Raw genomic sequence first — 27,535 nt, forward strand, 5'->3', positions numbered from 1 at the left:
AATTCTCCACTGAGTTTCGGTATAGCTCAGACAGCTTTCTTCTCTCCATCTTCTGCTCCCCCTGATGGTTGGCTGACCTCTTGGCACCCACCTTATGTAGGACAACTTACTGCTCCCACACTTCAAACACTTGCCTAATTAATGTTAGCCATTCCTGTAAACACACTGAGATCAGGATTGTGTCCTTCAGAGGCCTGCGTAGCACCTGGCCCACCTTAGACACTCAAATGCTGAGTACACATATGAATGATTTAATGTCTGCATACTATAGCACTGGGGAAGGTTTTTCAAGCGTCACTGTGTGATTGCCAGGGAGTGGTGACAATAGAAGCAGTGAGCAGGCGACTGTTGCTTAGGAAAAGCCGCTGCACAACAAGGGAAGGCAGAGGACAGCAGGCTGTATGCACAGCACCCAGGACCACACCATCCACCAGGAGGAGAGCCCAGGCTTTCAGGAGCCCCAGCATCCACTTGAGCACCCAGCAACATGCCTAAAAGGTCAGTGGCACTTGACTCTCCTTTACTGAGTTTCAGTGAACTTGCAGATATATTTCCAACCTATTCATATCCATGGTTTGGGAGCCACAATATTAACAAATTGCTGTCCATTGCCACCCAAGTCCAAGTTGAAATGAAAATGGAGAAACAAAGAGACCAATCTTGAAGCTTTTCCAGTGAACTGAAAAGATGGAATTAACACAAAGATCTTTGATTGCCTCTTGAGAAATACATGCAGACTAAACATGACACTGATTTCTACTACATGGCATAGTCTTCTAAAGCATCTATGATGGGGAAACTTACACATTATTCCAATGTGTAAACTCAGTCTAACAGGTGAAAAATGTTCTTTTTCACAGATACTAACTTTACTTCCAAAAGCAGTTTTGGAATACCTAACAGGGGTGAGGAGCTCTGCCAGGAAAGAGGTGTGGGGATAAACTGCAAAGCTCTGGCTTGTCAGGGTCTTCACTCGCTAATGGAGGAGACAGAAAATCAATCAGGGTGATAAAAACTAGCACATGCTCTGTGGCAAGTACACGTGGTGAAAAGTGAAAAGATGGCACCCCTCCCTCCTGCAGCTGCACCACCATGATCCGGTGGTTTCAGAAATCAGGAGAAATAAATAGAAAAGAGCTTAGAGGCCCTCGTAGATGACAGAGGTGGGCAGCTAGCTCCTAAATGAGAAAAGTGAAGTACCCCCCCAAAAATAATAATGCTTTTACTAGTTAATGCCAAACCCAGATTTCAAACCCAAAATTTCCTTCTAAGGAGGTGCCAGTACTGCTCTGCTGCTGACCATATTCTATACTTCTTTTCTCTTTCCCTGTCATTTGGGGGTGGGGGTGTGAAATCATGCAAATTCTGATTGACAGTTTATAAAGTAGTTGCCCCTCTCTTTCTCCCAATGGGGCTACTTTCAACTTACTTCAGATTAGCCCAAAATCTTATCTGACACATAGCACCCACCCTCTTCACTTCATAGGGCACTAAGTCTCAGTGTTTTCTGATCCTAATCCTAGACTGCAGCTTCACCTTCCTTCACTGTCTCCTTTTTCTGGTTCCCAGCTGTGTGCCGTGTTTGGGTTCTTCCATCATAGATTTCTCCTACTTCAGGACCTCAACATAGTGTTCCCTCTGCCGGACGCGTTCCTTCCCTCTTCTACTGATTCACTTGGCTCATTTCATTACCTTTCCCATAGACAAGGTTAGCCCTTCTCTTCACTTTGTTTGTGTTTCTGCTGCTCTGTACTGCATCACCTGTTTGATCTCTGTCTTTTGCACTAAACACTAACCTGCAAGGGAGTATGTCTCTACCTGCCACAGTACATCTCACTCCTGGGTTGAGTGAGTTGGCTAAGTAACTGGAGCAAGTACACTTAAAGACTTAGCACTAAACAACTGTTCTAAAACAAGAATTTATTTTTTCATTTTTCACCTGAGTAGAGTTCCAGGTCTATGACAGCTTCACTCCTCAGAGCCATGTAGGACCAGGGAGTGATGGAAGCCCGAACATCTACAAGTGACTTCCCAGTTCTAGAAAGCATTGTGGCCTTCCATCTTCCCAAGGCACAGAGAAGGTCACAGTAAAGTGTTTTCCCTTGTCCCTTTCCAAGTTGAAGGCACTTAAGGCACAGAGCTGTATAGGAACCAGGACTATATGAATATGTGGTCTACAGCCATAATCCATACGCTATTTTACTGTGTGGCAAGTACTTATGTCGACACAGGAATTATTATTATTATTATTACTATTATTATTTATTATCAACTCATAAAGGAAAAACATTTAATTCGGGTGGCTTACAGCTCAGAGGTTTAGTCCATTATCATCATGATGGGACATGGCAATATGCATGCAGACTTGGTGCTGGAGAAGGGACTGAGAGTCCTACATCTTGATCTCACAGGCAACAGGAATTGAATTGAACTAGGCATAGCTTGAGCGTAGGAGCCCTCAAAGTCCTCCCCCATAGTGGCACACTTCCTCCAACAAGTCCACACCTACTTCAACAAGGCCACACCTTCTAATAGCACCACTCCCTATGAGCTTATGGGGGCCAATTACATTCAAACTACCACATTCCATTCCCTGGCCCCTATAAGTTTGTAACCATATTATAATGCAAAATACATTCAGTCCAACTTCAAAAGTCCCCATAGTGTATCACAGTTTCAACATTATTTTAAATCCTATCATAGTCCCATATTGTTTTAAATTCCAAATTTCAAAGTCTCTTCTGAGATCCACGAGTCTCTTAACTGTAATACCATATAAAATCAAAATAAAAAAAAACAGATTACATACTTCCAACATATAATGGCACAGGATATACATTATTGTTCCAAAACATAGATTAGGGAGCATAATGAGGAAATACTGGACCGTAGGAAAACCAAAATCAGCTAGGAAAAATCCAAACTCTGCATCTTCATGTCTGATGTCAAAAAATACACTTCAAATCCCCAATTCCTTTCAGCTTTGTTTACTATAGCACTCTTCTTTCCCTTGGACTGGTTTCACCCCTCTTAGCATCTCTCCTTGGCAAATATCCCAAAGCTCTGGCATCTCCAAAATCATGTGGTTTCCAAGGCAATCCAGGCTTCTCCTTCACAACTTCACACAATGCCCTCTCTAGACCTCAATGCAGGGACACCCCTTATACATGCCTGGCCTCAGCAGCTTTCCTTAGTCCCAGAGGGAGATTCAATCATTTCTTTCTTCTGTCCTTGACTTTAAAGCCAGAGCCCTGTGGCCAAAGCTGCCAAGTCCTGCTGCTTGAAGGGGATGGAACATAGCCTCCTTGTTCAATTACATCCACACCAGCTTTCTGTTTTCAATGGTTTCCTTCACTATCTGAGCTTGGCTGTTTGGAAATTTTCTCTGTAGAACAGGATGGTCTCAAAGTCAGAGATCCACCAGCCTCCAGGTGCCAGAATTAAAGGTGTGTACCACAACACCTGGCTCTACATTTTTTAATTCCTTTTTACAAGTTGGAAACTTGTCTGGGTGACATCTTGCCCTGAGGTCACAACTCCCTTTATTCCATTTCTTAATCTGTTTATCTCCTTAAACACATAACTTAGTTCCACTCCAATTCCTGGTGTGCTTTTTCTCCTCAAATTGTATGTTTTGTATTTTTACTTATTCAGCTCACTCCTTTTCATTATAAATCTTTATTAGAGTTAACACTAGTAACCACACAACAGAGTCTATACTAGGTTATTTTGAGATTTCCTCTGCCAGTGGAATTCATCCAAATCTCTTCACTTTAGCCTCAATCAGACTCCTCAGACAAGCAGAAAAAGAAGTCACATTCTTTAACAAAATATCACAAGAATAATCTCTAGGCCACATATTCATATTCTTCTCCTCTGAAACTTCTTGATCCAGGCCCCCACACTACATCAAATCACACTCAGCACTATTCTCATCCATGTTCCTGTTAGTATGACCCATTAAGCAGCACTTAAAGGCATTTAACTGTTTTTCTAATCCCTAGTTCTAAGGTCCATATTCCTTCAAACAAAAGCATGGTCAGGCCTATCACAGCAATACTCCAGTACCTGGTACCAACTTCTTTCTTGATTAGAGTTTCTATTGCTATGAAGAGACAACATAACCACAGCAACTATTATAAAGGAAAAGCACTTATTTGGGGTAGTTTACAGTACAGAGATTTAGTTCCTTATAATCATGGTGTGGCATGGTGGCAGGCAGGCAGACATGGTGCTGAAGAAGGAGCTGAGAGGTCTACATCTTGATCCCACAGGCAACAGGAAGTAAACTGAAGTAGTCATAGCTTGAGTTTAGGAGACCTGAAAGCCTGCCCCCACAGTGACACACTTCCAACAAGGCCACACCTACTTCAATAATGCCACACCTCCTAATAATGCCACTCCCTATGAGCTCATGAGGACTAATTACATTCAAACTACCACAATGAACCAATAAAAGGGTTAGAGGACTCTGCTGGAAACAATCATTTTAAATCATGTGTCACTTAATGCAGAGACCAGTGTCTAAACTCTGAAAAATTCAGTTTCTTTTATTTTATTTGCAGTGTTTCAATATCTAAACAACTGGCTTCAATTAAAGGTAAGGCACAGAATGGTTGAAATGTGTGTGTCTCTCCTGCTCCATAACAACAGGTCAAGAGTTAAGATTAATAGAATCAAGAATACCTGAGATGTAAGAAACTTCTGGATAGACCATGAAGTGTTCATGAAACTCTTTTTCTATGTTATTTGGTCTTATTTACTTTGAGTGTTTAGGGGAAGCAATGTAGGATAAGCCCATATGTGTATTTAATACCAAGGTAATAGAGTATTAGGGGAATTGTTGTCCTGGGGAATGTAGAATAGGATCTTAGTAACAGTCAGTACTGCCTACACTACCAGTATGGACTTGGGCAGATGATGTATGTTCTACAAGACTCCATGTTTTCACTTGCAAAAGTAACTTATATGAGGAAAAATTCTAAAATGGGGTGGTTTTTATACTTCATGTTGTTTAGAGTACTGCTTCTATGGTACTAACTTGTTAGGAAATCACTAATACTTAATGCTTAGTGCCCCGTGTTTTAGGGGAAAGCAGGAACAAATGTGGAAAATGGCTCTGAAGTTGTCAGTTTAATTTAGCACACATATTGCGTGTATTCTGGGACCTGAAACATATCGGAAAGAATGTAAAAGTAATTACAATGTTGTCACTGATCTCAGAAAACATGCAGTCTGTACCTGCACTATCCCACATAGTATCCACCAGTCATAGAGAGTTACTGAGTACTAGGGCAGTGATTAATTTGAGTATAAATTTTAAAACCAAAAGAAACTAATAAATAGGGATTATAAAACCTCTTATGAACTTAGTATTAACTACATGTTGAAATGTTAATATATTGAGTTGAGTAATATATATTATTAAAATCAATTTTACTCTTTTTAATTTGTCATTGAGAAAGTTTTAAATTATGATTTTGCTTTGCAACAGTGATCTAAGAGACAATACAGTTTCAAGTGTGAGAGTTATAGGGATGTTATGTTCAGGAACCTGCTGCCCCTTCTGGGGGTTTAGGGAAGGGTCTGGAAGAATACAGCTGCCTGAAAAGCAGCACTTAGAGGCAGTGAGCATTTGAGAAAAGAGCCAGTTTGGTTTTCTGACTTTGGGTAAGTTACTTAATCTCTCCATGACTCAGTTTCCTCATCCATAAACTGGACCTACCTCAAAGGATTGACACAAGGACAAAATAACATCACATCCACTCCACAGGGAGGAGTGTTCACTGCTGTGACCTCCAAGGAGTCAAAGATGTTCTGAAGTCACTCACTGTTCCATGCCCAGGACAAAGGCTGAGTGTTACATACTTGTGAGATGTGTAGAGTAGGAATGAAGTGCACACTCATCCCAATGGGCTATGGGAGAGACGGGGGGGGGCAGGGGAGGGGGGACATGAAGCAGTCTGGAAGAGCTGCCTTTCAGACATCCTATGCCCAAATAACAAAGACAGAAGAGCCAATAAAAGATACCCAAACCGCAACCTTCGCTTTTCTAACCCCACATGGCCCCTTACAATATGCTTCATAAATTAATTCACAAGTCTATATGAAGCAGACAGTGAAAAAGCTAGGTGGCAACCTGCTGGTTTATTAAGGGAAGAAGCGAACTATAAAGACAAAACATGAAGAAGCCTTAGGAACATATCATGAGTGCTGGTAGGACAAACAACTCTTTGCTATCTCTTATTTTAAATATTTCTAGTTCTGTTTTTGCCACGAGCATATGCTATTTTACAGTTGGGAGAAAGATGCAAGCTGTCTTTTAAGAGAGGTAGGATAAGACTGTGAACTTGGATAGTCCAGATGGAGGCCCAATTCAGAGAACAGCCAGACTTGAACCCCACCAGAGCTGAGAAATGCCTAGCTTCGACAACCAGCATAGATGATCTTGCACAGACATATTCCAAAGTAGCTGATATTTCTGTCAGTTTTCAGACAAACTCTTAAGCCTTTTTGTCATCTCCTAGCAGTATGACTTTATATTCTTAATCTCTCCAAGTATGGGTTTCCAATATGTAAAGCTAAGGCACAAATATTACCCACCCCTGTGGATTTGAGGAGGCATTAAATAAGATTATGTTTGAAATGCACCTGAAATGTGTAATATCAAAGGAAGGTGCCTGCCATTATTAACAAACTCACTCAGAGCCTGCTCCTCCTTCCTCACCATGCAGGCACATGCAGCAGAATCCACTGACTCCTGTCCTCCAAGAACAGTCTCAACTCAAAGGAGAAGCTTTCCTATACCATATCCAGCTATTCTTGATTACTGATGAATAAATATATCACCTCAAATTATTTATGTATTTTTCTAAAGAATTAATGTGTTTCATCTAGGCAACTGTTTCTTCAAAACTATACTGTTCACATAGAATTCACTCTTGATCATGTTAGATGTAAGCTTAAAATGATGAAAACTTGAGCAAGCTGGGAGAAAACACCGCTGCATGTATCACATGTGTATACACACACATATGGACAGCAGATCAGGAGTTAAAAGAAATATGCCCATCCCCCAGTATTTAATGAGCAGTAACATGTTAGACACTTGGGGATATAGAAACATGGGTTCCTGGGAATGGCAGGGGTGGGGGAAGAGATGGTGAGGAGTGGGGTAAGAAAGAGCTGAGAACGGAGGGGCATTTTCCTGAGTCTGGCATCCTGGGGAAGATGGCATAGCAGACAGATCTGGATAAGCAAAAGCTACAAGCAGAAAGCACAAATCACAAGAGCAGAAAACTGAGAATCTAAAACCAAAAGGGAGACCAAGGAGGAAGAAGTTATAATAAGTTTTACAGCCATTCACTCAACAAATTTTTACAAGAACCCTGCTTGGTGTTTGACACCATCCAAAGAGTTACGGATTCAACAGGAAGCAAAACAAGCCAACAGTTCCCTGAGTGCATCAGTTCACGTGTTTGGCATTTCCAATCCCAGCTGCCACCAACAAGAACCTATCTGTTCTTCACATGAGAGAGTCAGGGAGAAGCCTTGTGGTCATGGATTTGGAAAGGCAATTCAGTCTGGAAATGGTTGTCAAAAAGTAAAGACACTGGTTTGCCACCCACTGGTCTTTAGTGAAGTCTGCATTAAAGTCCCAGCAAGGTTTCTGAAGACAGACGAGAGATTATTCTGAACTGTATTTGGAAAGGAAAGGCCCTGGAATGACCCAATAGCAACCTAGAATAAACAAAACAATGTCAACAAAGGATGAAGCAGCAAGAGCCACAATCCTCATTGGTGAGACTCTGTTTACAGTTACGGAAACCACGACTGTATGGTGTCAGCAAAGGAACAGACCAGAAGTCTGAAAATAAATACACGCACACACACACACACTCACTCAAACACACTCATTCTCACATATTTTTACACATTTTCTTTCTCAAATACACACATGCACACAAATACATGCTCAACTCACTTTTTTTGTTTTTTAGGATGTTGAAATGATCGTTTGTATTTCTTTCTTTGAACTCATTAGTCCATTTATTCATTGAGTGATGTTTTAAATTGAATTTTGAAGGTCTTGTAAGTTCCAGACACCAGTTTCTGTTAGACACAAGCTTTCCTCAATTCTGTAGGCTGGCCCATTGCTCTGGTCATTGCTTCTGCTACTTCACAGGTTATTCATGTCACATGGTCCCATTTGCCAATTTTTAGGGTTATTTGCTGTACTATTGTACTCAATTTCAGAAAGTTCTCAGCTGAGAATAGTGGTTCACACCTTTAATCCCAACACTAAGGAGATGAGAGCAGGGTGATATCTGAGTTCAAAGCCAGTCTGGTCTACAGAATGAGTCCCAGAACAACCAGTGCTACACAGAGAACTTGTCTTTAAAAAAATTAAGTTCTCATCTATGTATATGACTGGATCTTGGAGTGTTTTGCCTGTTTTTCTCTAAGTTTGGGTCTTACATTAGGTCTTGTTTTTACCCTCTGCCTTACAGTTTGTTTTCCCCCTTTTCTTTTTTTCTTGGTTTTTTGTTTGTTTGTTTTTTAATTTTATGTGAATGGGATATTTCTTGCATGTATCTGCATGTCTGATGCCTGCGGAGGCCAGAAGAGGGTGTTAGAGTCCCTGGCACTGGGACTACACACGGTTGTAAGCATCATTAGTCATGGAAATACAAATAAAGGCAAACTGAGATATTACTGACACCTACCAAAAGTAGCTACAATAAAAATAGTGACAAATCCAAATGTTGGAAAGGTCCAAAAAATAGACTTCTTTCACACATTGTTAAATATATAAAAAGCCAAATATATATACATATGTATTCTCTTGATTAATATTAATTTCTCTACTAAATCATAAGCTGCATATGAGCAGAGATCACATCTAATCTTCTCACCTCAGTGTTCTGAGCCTTCCTCTATCTAAGCATTCCTGGAACCAATGATGGTAGCATAGTGCCTGGGCTGAAATCTGTGAGATTTCTTCCTTTTCCTCTTACTCATTCACTCAACAGCACTGACTAGTCCTACTCTGCTGCAGACATTGGTGCTGGTATTTGGAATATAGGGAGAAAAACAAAAGTATGACTCTTTGTTGTCTAGTTGGAGAGAAAGGTAAACACACCATAGCTATAAAATGTGATTGTCTTATCCTTGCAGATGTATTGTTGACTAATGGAACTTAGCATATAGAATTGTTCACATGGTTCCTTTTGCATCTCTCTGTGTGCCTTGGGTACTGTTCCCGGGAAGGAAGGAATTAGCACTGCCCTCCCCACCAAGGTTCCTAAATCAGAGCAAGTGACTGGAACATCATAAAGTTTGAGGCAAAGGCATGTTGTCACTGTTATTATTATGTCAGAAGTTACTCTGATACCATTCCCCTTTAACATACTGAATAAGATTACATCTCAGAAAACCAAGGCTTAGTGAAGGAAGAGATTTGGGGCCATGTGCAAGCAGGTGTCAAATCTCGGCCTAAGTCTAACCCAAATGCTATGAAAGGAACCCCAAATTCCACTGTAAGAAAGGGGCAATGTGCCTAAGCACTAGGCCAGACTGACACGCACATCCCATACTTAGCCCACACAGTTCCCTTGGAAGATAGCCCTGTGTCTGCACAAAGTGTCATTCTTCTTCTGACTCTTCACATTTCTTCCCTCACAGCTTTGAAGAAAAGCTCAGACCTGGAAAAGGCCGTTGCTACTGTCGCTGTGATTTTCAGAAACTCTTCTGACCCTGATGGTAAACTTGGGAAAGCCACTGCCAAGAATCTGCTACAAACCCAATTTAGGAATTTCACAGAGGTAAGAGAATTAATCCATTTGAATAAACAAGGTTCACACCAAACAGCGAAGAACTCCAGCCCCAGGATACCATCGTATTATTTCAATCAACAAACTTTTATGAGTATCTTCTGTAAGTAAGCTGCTCACTGAATTTGATGAGCAAGCTAACATGTGGACACTACGGCCCATAGCTGAGTAGAGGGTGTGGTGGAACAGTAAGACGCTGACATCATCTTGGGGTGAGAAACCAAAGGAGGGATTCTGAACATTAAAATACAGATCATATGTGAGACGTGAGCAAAACCTACCTATTTTTTTTCTGATGCCTTCTACAGTTGGCTAGCCTGGTGTCCTATGCATGCACTTATACTTTGAGCAATAATAACCTTGGAAATCTTATAAGAAACAAAGAAGGCTACACTGAAGCCTAAACCACCAATATTTACTCACAGATAAAACAAATAAATATAAGTATAATATAATTTCATAAGTAATATATATAGTATGTTGCAGAAACAAATAAATATAAGTATAATATAAATATAAGTATAATATAATTCCATAAGTAATATATATATAGTATGTTGCAGAAATATGATAGTTATCTACATGTAAGTACATATATATATATATTGGCTTTGGTATACTAAATCATACAAGATATTATCTAAGTATTTGTGTGTGTGTGTGTGAGAGAGAGAGAGAGAGAGAGAGAGAGAGAGAGAGAGAGAGAGAGAGAGAGGAGAGAGAGAGAGGAGAGAGAGAGAGGAGAGAGAGAGCCTGCATGGTATAATAAACATGACAAATGATGCAGAGACCTTGAGAGATGGGTCAGTAAGTAAAACATTTGCTGCTCAAGCATGAGACCCTAAGCTTGAATTCCCAGAGCCATATAAAGCCAGGAACAAGAGCCCACATATGTAATCCCAGAACTCCTAGAATGAGATGGGAGATAGAGACAGGAGAATCCCAGGAAGCTCTCGGGCCAGCTAGCTAGGTGTACAAAAGACCCTGATTCAGACAAGGTGGAAGATGAGGGTGAACCCCTGAGGTTGTACTCTGACTTCAAAATGCAGTGTTCTCAACCTTCCTAATGTTGTGACTCTTGAATACAGTTCCTCATGTTCTGGTAAACCCCCCCAGTATAAATTTATTTTCATTGCTACTCCATAACTGTAATTTTGCTGCTATTATTAATCGTAATATAAACAGCTGTGTTTTTATGGTCTTAGACAACCCTGTAAAATGATTATTTAACCCCAAAAGAGGCCATGACCCACAGGTTAAGAAAAGCCACTCTAAACCCTCTGTGGAGCTCTCTGAGAAATTGTGTGGCACAATTTGCTAAGCCTGGATCCTAAAAAGAAAGTCACCTTTCCCATGAGTCTAAACACAATGGCCGGTCTGAACACTTAATCACCAGTAAAATAGAACAAAACTAGCACCAAGGAGCAGTGCCAAGAAGATGCTAAAAGAAGATGATTGGTCAAACCCTTGAGTGAGTGACTAGCGCTTACCCAGCTCCTTTGTCCTTCACCATGCAGAAGAGAGGGACAGAGAATAGATCTATATGCTTCCATGGCCTTTGGGGAAACTGGGAAGTCCCACAGGAAAGTCCTGTTATTGAACTCTGACCCTTTCCAAGTAGTACTCTGCTTTCTTTGAGCAAATGGGTCAAGAGCTCCTTTGGATCTGGCTAAAAATGTGATCCCTGGGGAGAACCAGCATAGAGAAGTAAAGGGGATTTAGACTGTAAAAGAAATATATCTCCATTCCAAAAAAGTCCCAAGCATTCCTGGGATTTTTGCAGCCATTGCATAGCTAAGCCTTTGGGGTTAAACTGAGTGCACACACAGATCTGAATCAGAGCGCCTCAAATGACTTTTGTGTGCTTAATGTCAAAGCCTCCAGCTGCTGTTTGAAATGTTTGAAACTGAAACTGTTTTCCATTTATATGCTGTTCAGATGTTTTCCTGCAATCTGTGTATGACAGCTACGATCTTTGATATGATTGACAATCAAACTAAATGCTGAACAGTCCCACAAAGTATTGTGCTTTCCTCTAGCATATTTTAGTATACATTTCAGAATAGTTGCACAGTCCAGGGAATACATAAAAGGTACCCCCTATAGTTAAGAGATTATATATTTAAAATCTGAAAACATAGTAAGTTCTGTGTCTAAAGAAAGGCAGAATAGCTTACTAGTAACAAGTGTGACTCTGCAATAATATGAACAAAGGAGTCAAAACCATGATGGGGAAACCCACAGAATCAGCCTGCCTGAGCTAGTGAGAGATCACTGACTCCAGTCTGACTAATGGGGGACCTGAATAAGACCGAACTAGACTCTCTTAATATCGGTGACAATGGTGCAGCTGGAAAAATTTATGAGGCCACTGGCAGTGGTTCTAGGATCTAACTCTAATGCACAAACTGACTTAATGAAGCCCATTCTATATGAGGAGATACCTTGCTCAGCCTAGACACAGGGATATGGGGGTGGTGCCTTGGTCCTGCCTCAATGAGATGATGAGACAGATTTAGCAGACTTCCTAGGGGAGGCCTTACCTTCTCCACGAAGTATATGCAAGGTGGGGTGGGGAGGAAGTGGGAGGAGCAGGAGGAGAGGAGGGAGGGGAAATGTTAAAAAAATAAATTAATAAAAAAATACACATTACTAAAATACAAAAAAAAATCAGTTTCTAGCAAAAAAAAAAGTATGGAATCAGGCTGATAAGACCACAAATATTGGATTCACAGCAAAAGCTGCTTACTTTGAGGCACGTTACTTTCTTCTCTGATGGTTCACCTGCAGCTGGGGTATAGTAGAAGTGCATACACAGTAAGATCACTGGATGGGTTCTCAGAGGCAAGTCATGAAGGGTTTTGCACGGTGATTATGTGCTGGCACTGGCCATGCTATATTGTTAATAACATACTTAGTATTCATTACCATCTCTAAGTACAAAGTTTATATACAAGATAGATTCTCTTATTCTTTATTCTCAGAATGAGGAAACCAAATCAAAGTATCAAGACATCCTTTCTGAGCTTGATGAACACACAGAAAACAAGCTGGACTTCGAGGACTTTGTGATCCTGCTTCTGAGCCTTGCCGTCGTGTCAGATGTGCTACAAAATATATTGAGTGTATAATTGTGAAATAAAGAATTTTAAATAAGTGAATGGGCAAAATGATCCCAAAAGCAAGTGTCACATGATAAAAGATGTTTCTGTTTGATTTGTAATGAGTGTGGGATGGTTCACTTTGGTGATATTCACTCAGTGTAACTCCAAACATTTCAACACTCTTCAGCAATGTTCCAATAATATGACAAATTGGGCAGTTTCGGGGGGTATTTATTTTATTTTATTAATTTTACATATCAATCCTAGTTATCCTGTTCCTTCCCCTCATCCTGTTCTCCCCACCTTGCCCTCACCCCAGCCCCCATCCACTCTTCAGAGAAGGCATGGCCTCCCATAGGATGTCAACAACGTCTCTCATCACCAAGATGAGGCCTAACCAAACCCCTATCTCATGTCTAGGTTGAGCATTGTTTCTCTCCATAGGAAATGGGCTCCAAAAAGCCAGTTTCTGTACTAGGGATAGATGGATACTACTTTTGATGAATGAGTAGTGACTTAGAGAATTTTTCTACTGAATATGGAATCACATTTATTCATTGATCATGCAATGATATTTGTGAGCATTTACTTGGTAACATTGTTAAAAATACAGTAACAAATGGTCAGATAACCACTTCCTTGGCTTATGTTTACATAATTCCAGAAGAAGAAATAGACATACGATAATGTTTGTGTCTGTGCATGCAGGGGTGTGTGTGAGTGTGTGTGTGTGTGTGTGTGTCTGAAGGTGATTGTACATGTACATATGGAAAGCAGAGGCCAATCTCCAATACTGTTCCCCAAATGATGTCTACCCTAATTGTTTTAGCTTTCACTGGCTTGAGGTTTGCTGGGAGGCTAGACTGGATCATTAGTGATTCCCCAAGAATTCACCTGTGTCTACCTCCTCAGTACTGAGATTTCCCCCTGGTCAGATTTTGCAGGTGGGTCCTAGGGATCAAACTCTGATGTTCATGCTTGCATGACAAGTACTTCACCAACTGAGCCATCTCCCCAGCTCTGAATAACTATTTGATCAGTTTAAACGACACTATAATTATATGTGAGATGGGGGTTATAGAATACTAACAGACGTTATTACAAGATCAATGTTCAAAGATCAGACCATTCCTAACCTATAAAAGAAAAGTATACCTGGTGATTTGCCAGCGTCTGAGTTAGAAGTGAGATTGTCTAGAAACAGACACATTGGAGATCCTAAATGGAAGACAGTAGTCCCTGTCTTGCTTGTGGTGGTAGTCTATGAATGAATGAGTGCATCTGTCAAACTCTTAAAACTTTACACTAAAATGGATAAATTATATTGTATGAGATTATGAATTATGCCTGAATAAACATGATTTTCAGAAACCTACCAGGAATGGTGGAGGACACTTATAATCCCAACACTTAAGCACAGAAAGATCAAGAGCAAGGCAAGTCTTGACTGTGATACATAAGATACCACACAGACACCCACATACACACACACTTCAGCAGCTGTGTAATTTGACTGTCTTTAAATCAACATGTTGTAACACACTTTAACATTATGTTCTAAAGTGGTCACACTTCAAAGACCCATACATTTCTATGACTACTTCCTATATTCCTGCCTTTAAATTACACACATACACATAAAAATATGTATCATATGTACTCTCCCTCTCTCTCTCTCTCTCTCTCTCTCTCTCTCTCTCTCTCTCTCTCTCTCTCTCACACACACACACACACACACACACACGTCATATCTGAATCTCTAAGATGAATTCTCATAAAAACTTTTATTTATGTCTGAAGAGTACAGGCCTCAAAGGGGTCAGCTCAGTAGGTGGTGTCAGGTATCCAAATTCCCTCAGAAAGGTCACTGGGCACCAAGCAAAACACAAGCGTTCCTTGAGCATGTGCCCTTAAACACACCTTTTTCTTCAATCTTTAGAGAGTACTAATGTTTCATTTCCCAGTCACATGATGGCTTAGGATCAAGTGATCCTCCAGGGACAGAATCCCAATGCAGGAAGGAGAGAAATATCCTTCATGAAGAATGCAGTTTTATGCTGGGCTTTTGTTTGACCAGGCTGAAAAATTCCTGATAGGAGTGTGTCTCTCTGCTGCCTTACAGGCAAGTATGTCTAGGCTTTGGCCAGTGTCTTAGTTAGGGTCGTCATTGCTATGAAGAGACACCATGACTGTGGTAACTCTTATAAAGAAAACATTTAATTAGGATGGCACACTTAAGAGGTTTAGTCCATTATCATCATGACAGCATGGCAGCTTACAGGCAGATACGGACCTGGAGCCGAGAGTGCTACTACATCTTGCACTTACAGGAAGTCAACTGACTCACTGGGTGGAATCCTGAGTATAGGAAACCTCAGAGCCCACCCACCCAGTGATACACTTCCACCAACAAGGCCATACCCACTCCAACAAAGCCACACCTCCTAATAGTGCCATTCCCTGTGAGGTTATAGGGACCAAATACATTCAAACTACCATAGCCGGCATCATCTAAAACAGTGATATGTTTCAGTTCCAGGTAGAAGGTTTGTTAGCTTGAGCTTCTATTTCTCTGGGTCCCTGGGTTACCAACGAGAAAAAGTCCTGAGGAGGCTACTCTACCAAACTGGGTCCTAAGAAGGGCTGAGTGAGAAAAGAATCCCAAACAAACAGATTGTGTCATTTAAGTGTGAAATAAAACTTTTTTTAGATGGATAAAAACTTTTATTCATTTTAAAGTTATAATAACTTCCTGAGTTCTTTTCTCATGTTCCATATTCTCCATAGACCAACACTACCAGGATCAAGCACATGTAACATGAAAACCCTTTCCAAAGAGGTAACACTTTTAACACCCTTTAGCCCACTGAGGCGCAGCCTCTTCCAGTGATGAACCAAATCCATCAAACCCCAGGCCTTGGCTTTCTCCTTACCAAACCTCACATTTCAGTCTAAGACCTTGGGCTGCATAAAGAAAGCCTCCAAACTTGTCCACTCCCTCACGTTTTAACAGGAGGTAGGTGTGCTCAACCAAAACATTCAAATTCAATCACCTAACAAAAGGAAAAAAGGAAATTCAGCTCTTTGTGTCCAGATTTCAATTTTTTCTGCTTTTATGCTATTTGATTAGAATCAAGTAGAAGAGAAAAATAGAAAATGCTTTTTCTTTAATTAATTTATTTTCACAGATGAAAGGGCTTTTTCTCTCTAATTTGTTTTCTACATTTTGGTGTTTCAACTGGAATACAGCTTTAGTTAAAAAGTCTGTGTGTTTTTTAATTAATTTCTTATTTTTTGAGAATTTCATCAATGAATACTGTGTTTACATAATTTCTATCCCTTCTTCTCCCCCACAACTCCTATATCCACCACTTCTCAAACAATTGACCTCTTCTCTTTTAATTATTACACACACACACACACACACACACAAAGTGGATCTATTTAGAGTAGCTTGTGTATGTGCTCAGGGGTGACTACTTGGGACTGGAATTCCATCAGGGGCTCAGTCCTGGAGAAAAGAAAAAAATGATTCTCCCAATTCCCAATCTCAGGAGAAACTTCATGACTGCAGCTTCCCTGTCACATGTAGAAGACTATCTCACAACAGATATTCTGGTCCTTTGTCCCTTATAATCTTTCCTTCCCTTCTGCAATGTCCCCTAAGGGTGTAGGGATTGTGTTATACATGTACCAGCTAAGTTTGGGCACCCCATGGTCTGTTGTTCTCTGTATTTTAACCAGAGGTGGCTTTTTAAAAATAGTCTCCATTTGTTGGGAAAATGCTTTTTTTAGGGGTGAGAGATACACATATCTGTGTGTATAAGATAGTATTCAAAATGCAGTTAAAATTATATTGGTTTGTAAAATGTTGGTAGTAGCTTCTCCTCTAACGTTCATGACCTCACATTCAGGTAGTGGGCTACAGTCCAGGCATGAATTCTCTCCTACTAAGAAAGCTTTAAGTCCAACTAGACAGCTATTGGCTACCATCCAAGACATAAGTGCCACTACTGTACCATGGACATCTTACTGGACTTGTCACAGTTAAGGTTTGTAGGCTTTACATCTGGGCAAGCCTGTTGATTGCTAATAAAACTAAGTGTGTACTAACCATATATAATAATGGTTTTTCAAACATGTACATAATATATTTCTTCATATTTGCCCCTTTATTTGTCTCTTTTGGATACACAGAAATGGCATAGTGTTGTTCTAGATCTTGAGAGACAGTAACTCATTTAACCCTGTAAGAAGCTGGTGGCATGGACACTGTTATCACGACCTCACAAAACTAGAAAACTGAAGCACAGAAGTTTTGATCTTCTCCAAAGCTACACAACTAAGCAGGTCTCCACTTTAATATTAGATTTCATTGTGAGCAATAATATTATAACTCATCAGAAATAGCTGTGCACATTTCAGGCACTGTGCAAGAGACTGCAGAACCAGCTGGGCCCTGGAGAACCATTTGGCATTCCTCAAATAGAATCTGTGGGCTGTCCTCCTGCAAAGCCCTTTGTGTCTCAGTCACAAGTAGCTGAATGTGGCAATCTTGATGACCAATCAAAAGGTCAAATTCACACCTTTCAGGGAAAGAAAGAGGAGAGCCTGGCTATTGGCATGATGAAGAATTTTGAGGTAATTCCAGAACTCTGGGCTCCCAGTAGGACTTTTCAGATTTCTATCCCAAATGGAAAGTCACACTTCTCTGAGGGGGCTATCAATTATAGAATCTATTTTTGCCTGATGCAAAAATTGAAAACAGAAAAGAAGCACGTGTATTTTGAGGCATCAGTGAGTGGCAGATAAATAAAGGGATATGGTCCCAGGATCATGAGTTCTGCTTGCTTAAAAGGTGACATATTGAAAATGTTGCTGACCATCATAGATGAGTTTGTGATACAGATAAATTTTAGAAGCCTTCAGTTGCAAGGAACAATATCCACTATTATTATCCATATAAACAAAAGAAAAAGAGACTGGGTGAATTTATAGAGGAGCAATGGCCTATAATGAAATGAAGGGGCAGAGTACAATGAAAGCCCACAAAATACTAGAAGCAGAAATAGAAATAGAAAGGAGAGTTGAGGTTTCCCTTTTCACTCTCTTCTCTGCATGCAGATTATCTACATTTTCTTCCTCTGTCTGTCTGCATGTCTGTGAGTGTGTGTGTGTGTGTGTATGTGTATCTATTATCTATATGTCATCTATTCATCATCTATCAATCTGTGATCTATTTATTTATCACCTATCTATCATCTACTTATGATTTTTAACTATCTGTAATCTAGCTAGTTATCATCTATCTTAATCTCAACCAGTTTTTTCATGTTCTTCATAAAAGAGCCAAGAATTGCATCATTATTACTGACTACCATTTTCTTGAAATGTTCAGTTCTCTGACACTCCAACACCAGTCTTCAGAAAGAGAATTCAATTAGATAAGGATAAGTAGGAAGTGTTCCTGGTCCTGTTGTTATGAGGGGTCAGGGAGACAAGTCACATGCCTACAGAATAAAAACCTCAGGAGTCAGTTCCTTGGAGAGCATCTTTGAACAGGATGTCAAGGAAGGAAGGTGAAAACAATGTTGACTGAAGAAATTATAAGAGTTTCTAGAAGAAAATCCATAGCCTGCACTAAAAAGACCACCCTATCCATTTCCCAGCTATGACTTCAATAACATTTCTTGATGGAGCAATTTCATTCATTTTTATCAGGGAAACTTTTTGTTCATTGTCATTGTATAAAGAAAACCAACCTGAGTCGCCCTGGGAGGTTTTCCCATGATTAATTATAGCCAAGAAATTCCTACATAAGGGCTGTGACACCCTTGCAATTTCCTAAGCATGACAAGAACATATGAAATCCTGGAACCCCTAATTTTCTTTATTTTAGTGTCTAAAAGTGGGTCCAAGTATAAGATTAAGACTTGCGCTTTAAATAGTCATGTATAAAAGGAGAAGGCTGGAAGGAGACCAATGGGAGCTCTGACAGTCAGCTGAACCTTGGCACTGGTAAAAGTAATGAAAGGTCTTATGAAGACTGGTTTAATGAATACAACAAAGGACACAGGAACATAAAGAATTACTCTGGTCCCAGATCTACTACCCAGAGCTGTGGGCTGAGGCAAAGTTCTCCACTTCTCTGAGTCTCTCTTTTTTTTAATGCAATTTTTGGATTGAAAACAAAATGAATTTTTAAAAAAGATATGAGACTATAAGAGAGAACCTCTGAGAAAAAAGCCATATGAATATTCTAATGAGGGGGTCTGTTTCTAATGATTGAGGTACTCAGACACCCAACCATGCTCTCAGTACAAGTTTGGGTTTTTTTAATAAGATAATACCATTCAAAATCTGATGATCTGTGTTTAGCCAAGCAACTTCCTGTGCTGTTCAATCCAGTTTCTTGGCCTTTTGTCCCCAAAATACACTTATCACCTCGTACATACCTTTAGCCCACTGTCGGGCCAGGTTGTTCACAGAAACTCTCTGGACTTTCCACCATCAGGAAGAGGATGGGTGCTTGGTTGGTGCATGGCTGCTACATGTCTAATGAATGGTCTGTAAATGCTTGAGACTGGCTAATGTTTCCAAGTCAGTCTTTGAGGAAGAGAAAGCTGTGGGAACACAGGGGATCGCTGAAGGGCTTAGTGAAAATCAATAATGAAATTAAAAGTGCAAAAAGAAGAAGCAGAGGATTTCTTAAGGATCTTTGATTTCTCTAATACTTTGTTCTTCAAAGTAAGTTTGATTCTTCCCCCCAAAAGCATGAGTGATGGTGAAGACATTAAATTGATGAGTCATAAGGCTCATCATTCAAGAGTGGTCCTTTCTACATTTTTATCCACTCAGCTTTTCACTGAAATCCCATCGGAAAGAGTGGTTAAAAACTGGAAGTCATCATCCAGGAATGAACCAGGATTTCTTGGCCCTTGGAACTCATTTGAAGTTAAGCTGAAGACAAGCTACGAGACTTGAAGAATCAGCTGACTTTGCCTCCACTCCAAGGTCACACATAAAATCAACTTGATGGTAATGCTTTCTCAGATCTCTAACTGCTTAGAGATGATTTAGACATAGCTCAAAGCTATGGCATAGTTTGTGAACTTAGAAATTATATTTTTCTTGGAGAATTCCAGTATGAGGACTGAGACTCCGATTCTCCTGTGTGTCCTTAGTCTTATATCTTATATTCCTTGATATATCCATACCATATGTCTACAGTCAACACCTATTCAGATTAATCTGTATCCATGCCATGAAAGTTGTTAAATATTTTGAATGTCACTGGGTTATGAAATAATGTTAATGCCCGTACCATATACTCTCAGCACATTTGAGATGACACAAAACCTCAGTAGGTTATTTTTAGCACATTAACAAATTACTTCAAATGCAGATATCTGTTCTTATCTGGAGTCCAAGTAGTTCACTCTACAGCAGGGGTGAAAGAAGTGTAAATTCTCCAGGACTACTTTCCATAGATGAAGGAATCAATTGGTAATTTTTCTTGCCTCCATATTTTATGATTATGAGGTAAGACCCTCATAGCATCTCAGATCTCCAGTGAGACTGAGTTCCTGGTGTCTGTGATAACAGCCTGCTCACTGAGTTATCAGAACTGCTCTTCCTTTTCCTTGATTCCTTTTCCCATCTTCTGCAGTTTGTGGTTCATAATATTGCCTTCTAATACACCTTCTACACCTGCCCTTGAGGACAGTCTGCTTTAGAGAGAAGACCAACCTGAGAAAGCTCTTCCACTGACATTTAGGACTGCAAACAGTATTTTACACATCACATAAAATCAAAAAGTACTGGTGACATCTAGGAAAATATGCTTAGTGGAAATTTCAGGTGCTCCTTGGAGTCCTTTGGGAGATATATATTCATGGACCATGAAACATAGAAGGCAACAAAACCATTCCTTCAAAGTAGAAAGAGCCAATACAGGGAAGCAGGAATAGGAGTGGATAAGGCAGGATGGCTCTATTTCTGGGTGATGGGTGGGCAGGAGGGTTCTCTTGGGTTTGAAGGGGAGTGCTAAGGAATTAGTTTTAAAGGTACATGTGTCAAGTATCTTTCCTTTAGACATATTGCATTTGTGCTAAAACACCTAATAAAATAGGCAAGACAGATTTTTGTTTTATTTGCTATAGCAAAAGACAGCTTGCATTATGGGGCTAAAGTTAATCCAAAATACAATGGACAAGGAAGGATTCGCTCAAAGCTATCGCAAAACTCATGAGATATTGAACCCAGTTCTAAAAAGAGTAGACACAAGAAAAGACTTCCAGATAATACCCAAGGTGTGAGACTGCATGGAAAATTGCTAACAGGGATTGGTTATGAATTACATATGGTGATAAACTGGCCTCCACAGTTCAGAGTAAAGTTTGACAGTGGAAAATACTGAGAGAAACCGACTTCAGTTTGGCCAAGGACCTTGTACAGAAGCTGTGTGGTACTTGTGCCCCCAAACAAAGGCCACATGAATCATGGAACCTTCCAGTTGTGTGTCCAACAGGTATCTTTGATGATTAAGAGAGGTGTAGACATACACTGGAAATTATGTCATTGAAGAAGTGCCATGAGGAGAGATACATTTCATTTCTGCTCTATTCATAATAGCTAAATGTGGAACCAACCTAGGTGTCCACTAGCAGACAAATGTGTTAAGAAAATGTGGTACATACACAAAATAGAATTTTATTCAACCTTGAAGAAAAATGAAATCATGACATTTTCAGAAAATGAATAAGCTTTGAAGATGATGTTAAGGGTAATAAGACATACTCAGAGGATAAAAGTATCATATTTTCATTCATACTGAATATAGATGTAGATCTGTGTGTGTACGTGCGCACGTGCATGCATGGGTGCATGTACACACACATATGTGGTTCATGAAAGAATAAAAGGGACTCTTGTGGCCTAATGATGTCTCCCATAGCTTAATATTTAAACACATGGTCCCCAGCTGGTGCCACTATTGGGTGGTTACAGAACCTTTAAAGGGTAGAATCTTGCTAAAGGAAGTGTATAACTTAGGTCAGTCTTTGAGGGTTTAGAGCCTCATTCCACTGCTTGTTCTCTGTTTCCTGTGTGTGGATGAAAATTTGATTGCCCAGCTTCTTGGTCCTGCCACTATATTTTCCCCCAGCTGTTGCTATACCTTCCCCAAAAATGACAAACTCAACCCCCAGAGCTGTAAGCATTATTTCACCCTTTCTTCCCTAAGTTAATATTTGTTCAGACATTTTATTACAGCAACAGAAAAGTAACTAATACTGTGATGAAGAATATATCAATCAATTGATAAGTGGATACTAAAAATGTTATACATATAGATGATGGAATGTTATTTTGCCATAAAGAAAAGTAAACCAGCCAAATGGAAACTTACCTAATAAGAATATACGAATTGGAACTACACTACACAGGGGATGATGCTCCTCCCCAAAGCCATGGGTTTCCAAATGAAAAGTACACTACCAAAAGTGAGATACTCCCCCTCAAAATTGTTGGCATGCACGTCGTGGAGACACCTAAAACAATACAGGCTATTCTAGAGCAATACCTTTGTTGGTCTACCTGAAATAGATGGTAAGACCCCATTGCTAAATACATCACAGATTTTGGGTACAAAACATGTAGAAATCAAATTGGTGTTGACTTAGAAGCCCCCTTCTTAAATAGCTTTAACAGAACCTGAAGGTGCTATGTAGAGTGCTGGGAGAGAAACATTATCAATGATCTTCCCCAGCAGCAACAAAGGCTGTGTTACAGGACTAAATGCATGCCTAAAATCTAGCTAAGAACCTATATATGGGGAGTTCATAGGCTCCATTGGTGAGCCTACTACTTTATTCCACCAAATGGACACAGTCTCACACTTCTCTGTAAATTTGTATCTGTACATTCAAAGATTACTGCAGCTCTTGAACCTGATCAGGAAAGTATTGTGGACATCAGTTGATACAGAAACTTGAGACTGGTCAAGGTGGAAAAAGAAGTTTCTGTGGAGTGCTTTAGCCATAAATATGACAGTTTTAACAGATTACATCCCTGCTAAGGCTCAAGGACCATGATGGACGAGGAGGCAGAAAAAAACATAAATACCAAAGGTCTGAGAAGATTTGGAGCAAAACAAGTGACAGGCCCGTTGCTCTCATGAACTCACAGCATCTGTGGTTGCATACATAACACCTGCACAAGATCAAGTCAGTTAATGTAACAGCACACAGGAGGGAGGAGCTTGCCATGTTCAGATGAGGAGCTGTTAACATTTGACACCTTCTGTGGGAGGCAGAGTCTGTTTTCTTTAAGGGTGTGGCATCTGATAGATCAAACATGCTCCCAAAGATAAGCCCATATCTATGAATATATGGGGGAGAATAGGACTCTTCAGACTATAAAATTAAGAACATAAGAGGACACAAGGTTGGTGTGGTGGTTGGGGGATAGAGAAGCTGGGGAGAGGAAAGACGACGAATATAGCAAACTACATTGAACTTACATATGGAATTCCCAAAGAATTAATAAAATATATGTCTAAAGAGTAGGGGGAGGTCTGGGGAGGGCCAGCCTACAATCCCAGAGAGTCTGGGAAACTGAAACTTCATTCAGTGGCTGATGGAAGAAGAGGCAGATTCCCACGTCTAAGCACTGAGCTGAACTCAAGAAAGCTAGTAACAGAGAGGGAGGACTGATGACCAAAGGGATTAAGACTGGGCTGGTTTAACCCCCAGAAACAGCTGACCTGACAAGGGTTAACTCTTGAATCCCAGGCTGATGCCTGGGAATCCAGCATGGGACTGATCAAGACCCCCTGAATGGGGGTGTCAGTGAGGAGGCCTAGGTAATCTATTGAGCCTTGGGCAGCAGATCAGTATTCATCCTGAGTATACACATGGACTTTAGACTCCCATCCAACAATGTGAGATGCACTCTCACCCTGAACTCTTGGGGGAGGGTCTAGGCCCTGCCCTGGATGAAATGACAGACTATGGACACCCCCATGGAGGGCTTCACCCTCCCTGGGGAAATGAGGGGCTATGGCACGGGAGGAGGGGAGGGAAAGGGAGAGGGACCTGTAACTGACTTGTGAAGAAACCTTGTTTCTAATCTAAATTTAAACTTAAAAATAAATTTTAAAAAAAGAGTAGGGGGAGAAGAAGAGAAGGTAATAGAATAATGTGACCCTAAAGGAAAAGGGGGGTTAACTAGGGGGTGGGAGGAAGGGAATGAGCAAGGGGAGTAGCTGAGGATTGGGTAGGGCAATGGGAATGGGGATACATAAGGATGACAAACAATGACGTGTGTTTCATTACATCATAATGAAACCTAATGCTACATTAAAAAGCACATGAGAGAATTTCTGTGGTGCGAACAGCACATGACTTATTCAGCCTGGCTTTTGAGTGTTTCTTTTTCCATACGATATATAGCATTTTGTCTATGATCCAGAAAATGAGCAGGGATAAACAAGGCAACAAAACTAAATAATGGCATAATTAAGAACCTGAAAGTTTCTATACCTTGAGATAAAAGTGTTTAATATGACACCAACATAATGTAAGGAAAAGATACTGGGGAGATATAAGAAATTAGTCTGGGAAATGGAACACAGGACAGATATGAAAGTGCTTTAAATGCCAAGTAAGAAAACATGTATGTTTATCTCAGTCAGTATCCAATTCAAATTCCTCCCAAAACAGTTTATTCCAGAGGCAGTCTACAGCCAACCCCCATGGGAAGTGGAGTCAGGCAACACAGGGGCAATTAATGAATAGGTTTACCACTTTGGGCACCTGGAGCTCAATCCTGGGTTAGCCCCAGGAGACAGTAGAGAGCGCAATTTGGAGGTCCCCAGCTAACACAGAAAAAGCTTTGGACTTTTCTCACAATAACTTTATTATTGGCTGGAACCTGTTTTGGAAGGCATTGCCTCTTGGGTATTTCTGGCTTTACCTGCAGGCCACTGCAGGAACCTGCTGGGAGAGGAGGAAAGGAAAACAAAGAATAGACTAAACACCTTGTGAAAAAGCCACAAGAACCTGCAACATGTAGAACCTGCAGAGGTTATAGATGAACTGTATATGGTGACCCCCACAGTAGTGGAAAAGTATGTGAAGCCCCAGAGGGCAGGTAGGGCAGGATGCTTTTGAAATGCACTGACCAGAGAACCTTGTCTGCACAGAGCAGCCTGAAGGACTAGGTGTTTCCTGACAAACTGCTGGGGTTTCTCATTACAGTTATTGGTCAATAGACCAAAAGGATCCAGATACTAAATATTCTTGGCTTCTATAAGGCCATGAAGTCCTTGTCACAATGTTTTCACTCTTTTGCTATACTCCCAAAACATCTGCAGACAATTTTCAAAGGACCACTGTGTTCCAACAAGGTTTTATTTGTAGAATCAGATGAAACTCTGTATTTTCATATAGTTTTCTGACCTCTGATCTAGGACAAACCTACAGCTCCACATATCTCTAGGATTCTATAACATGTCTATGGCTGTTCTAACAGAGAGGTCAACTTTGTTCACCTTGGAGAAGTCATCACTGCCTCCTCCATAAGTAGATCCCAGACAAATGTCTTCCATATTGACATGCCTACTTACATCCCTGCCACGTCAGAGCCAGCTCTGAGCACCAACATATTCACCTCATTTTCGCCATTGCCTGTTTCTCAAACAAAATCATATGAAAGTAAATTTAAGTATTTGGGAGTGGGAAATAAAAGCAGTGCTATCTGAGAGTGACAAGAAATTTGATGTCATGTTAAAGAGAAATAAACAGAGCATCAAAATTAACAGGTTCTACACATTCCTCAATAGGACACCAGAGAGATGACTGGGGTGGGGGTGGATAGTGAATTAGAGAGTAGGCTCTAATTTCAACTTCTTTGTTTTCAAGTGTATAGACCCAAGGACTATAGTTGCTCCATTTACCCTATGTTTTTTTAACTTCTTAGCAAATCTCAGATATTAATTTCTTCATTCAATAAAAAATAAACCAAATGTATACTCTCTGCCAGAGTCTATGAGAGAGGAGACTAACTACATAAATGATCAGGTTTAGAGCAAACCAAAAGTACAGGGTTTCTTGTGCAACAATAATTCAAAATGGTGATGACAGAGTACTAAGCCATCAGAGTCTTCCAATTTATAAGCAATGACATACTCCACACTCTTACAAAGTCAATCCTTGTCAACACTGTGAAGATATATGCATGTTCAAAAATGAAGTCCAGTCTTTATCCTTAAGGAGTTAGTACTGAGGAAGGAAAGATAGGTATAATAAAAGATCTACAGGGGCTTTGCTCTCATCCTTTCAACCCCTTTACTACTATTGTTCATATCAGAATGCAACTAACATCTGCACTCAATAGTTAGCACCCACATTGCTTTGCTGGTCTCTGACACATGCTAGCAAATCCTATAGAACTGGATTTGAACAAATCCAAAGAACCAAAGTCCTTCACCACTGACTTGTTCAGGAATCCATTTTCATCTGTTCCCTGCCCCTGTGGGTCAACTCTGAGGCCAGAAGCACACTGACATCAGAGCTCCTCTGCAGCCTTGAGTCACACCTCAGCTTGATCCTTTCTCTTCGTATGTTCTTTCTTCCATACATGTTCATCTGTGAACTCTTCTCATTATAACATCTTTTTTTTTGGTTTTTACTAGACAGGGTTTCTCGGAATTGTTTTGGATCATTATAACATCTTAACAAACAAATTTTCATTTATGGCCTGCTTTTAGGAAAAGCAAACTAAATACATATTATAAAAGAGGAAGCATGAACTGAATATTAATATCCTTTCAAATCCTAACTGTGACCACTTGTATCAATAAGATGATGGTATTAAGAGATGGTTTCCTGTTTTGGAAGGAAAACTCCAACCCAAGGAAGTTAACTACAACCAGAAAAACATAGGCATTAGAGAATCCCTCTCTACCAACAGCCAAAAGAACAAAGGGGTGAAATTCCACTCATAATTCCACCAACAACAACCATTCCAAATCAAAGAAGAATGAGCAATCAATGGTCATTAATATCCCTCAACATTAATGGCCTTAACTCACCCATAAAAAGACACAGGCTAGCAGAATGGATTCAAAGATAGAACCCATCCTTCTGCTGCATAAAAGAAACACACCTCACCTTCAAAGACAGACATTCCAATCAAATGGACCCAAGAAACAAGCAGGGGTAGCAATCCTAATATCTAACAAATTAGACTTTAAAATAAAATCAATCAAAAGAGATGAAGGAGGTCATTATATACTCATCACAGGCGAAATCCACCAAGATGAAGTGTCTCTCCTGAACATCTATGCCCCAAATACAAAGGCATCCACATTCGTAAAAGAAACATTACTAAAACTTAAATCACATATAAAGCCCCACACACTTATAGTGGGAGATTGCAACACACCACTCTCATCACTAGACAGGAATACCAGACAGAAACTCAACAAAGAATCAAGGGGTCTAATAGAAATAATGACCCAACTGGGATTAATAGACATCTATAGAACATTTCATCCACATAAAAAAGAATATACCTTCTTCTCACCACCACATG

At 40.2% G+C, this 27,535-nt stretch overlaps 1 protein-coding gene across 2 annotated transcripts; it reads left to right on the forward strand.

The window, feature by feature from the left end:
* Positions 1-352: 352 nt before the first annotated feature.
* Positions 353-12,989, forward strand: Sntn (sentan, cilia apical structure protein). 2 transcript variants are annotated; one of them, XM_013117967.3, is made up of 4 exons: positions 355-498; positions 4,566-4,600; positions 9,685-9,824; positions 12,818-12,989. In XM_013117967.3, the coding sequence occupies exons 1-4, from the start codon at positions 488-490 to the stop codon at positions 12,962-12,964; spliced, it is 333 nt and encodes a 110-aa protein (XP_012973421.3). In that variant the 5' UTR covers positions 355-487; the 3' UTR covers positions 12,965-12,989. The 2 variants fall into 2 exon arrangements, with proteins under 2 accessions (XP_040603544.1, XP_012973421.3); XM_040747610.1 differs by lacking the exon at positions 4,566-4,600 and having other exon boundaries at positions 353-498.
* The last annotated feature ends 14,546 nt before the right edge of the window (positions 12,990-27,535 follow it).

The sequence above is a fragment of the Mesocricetus auratus genome, unplaced genomic scaffold (genome assembly GCF_017639785.1).
Source record: "Mesocricetus auratus isolate SY011 unplaced genomic scaffold, BCM_Maur_2.0 Super-Scaffold_100006, whole genome shotgun sequence".
Classification (NCBI taxonomy): Eukaryota; Metazoa; Chordata; class Mammalia; order Rodentia; family Cricetidae; genus Mesocricetus; species Mesocricetus auratus.

Bases quoted from the DNA above. Each gene is read 5' to 3' on its own strand.
- Sntn (XM_040747610.1), top strand. From the start codon at position 402: ATGCACAGCACCCAGGACCACACCATCCACCAGGAGGAGAGCCCAGGC. The intron at 499-9,684 runs GTCAGTGGCACT...CTTCCCTCACAG, and splicing joins CCCAGCAACATGCCTAAAAG to CTTTGAAGAAAAGCTCAGAC. The intron at 9,825-12,817 runs GTAAGAGAATTA...CTTTATTCTCAG, and splicing joins AATTTAGGAATTTCACAGAG to AATGAGGAAACCAAATCAAA.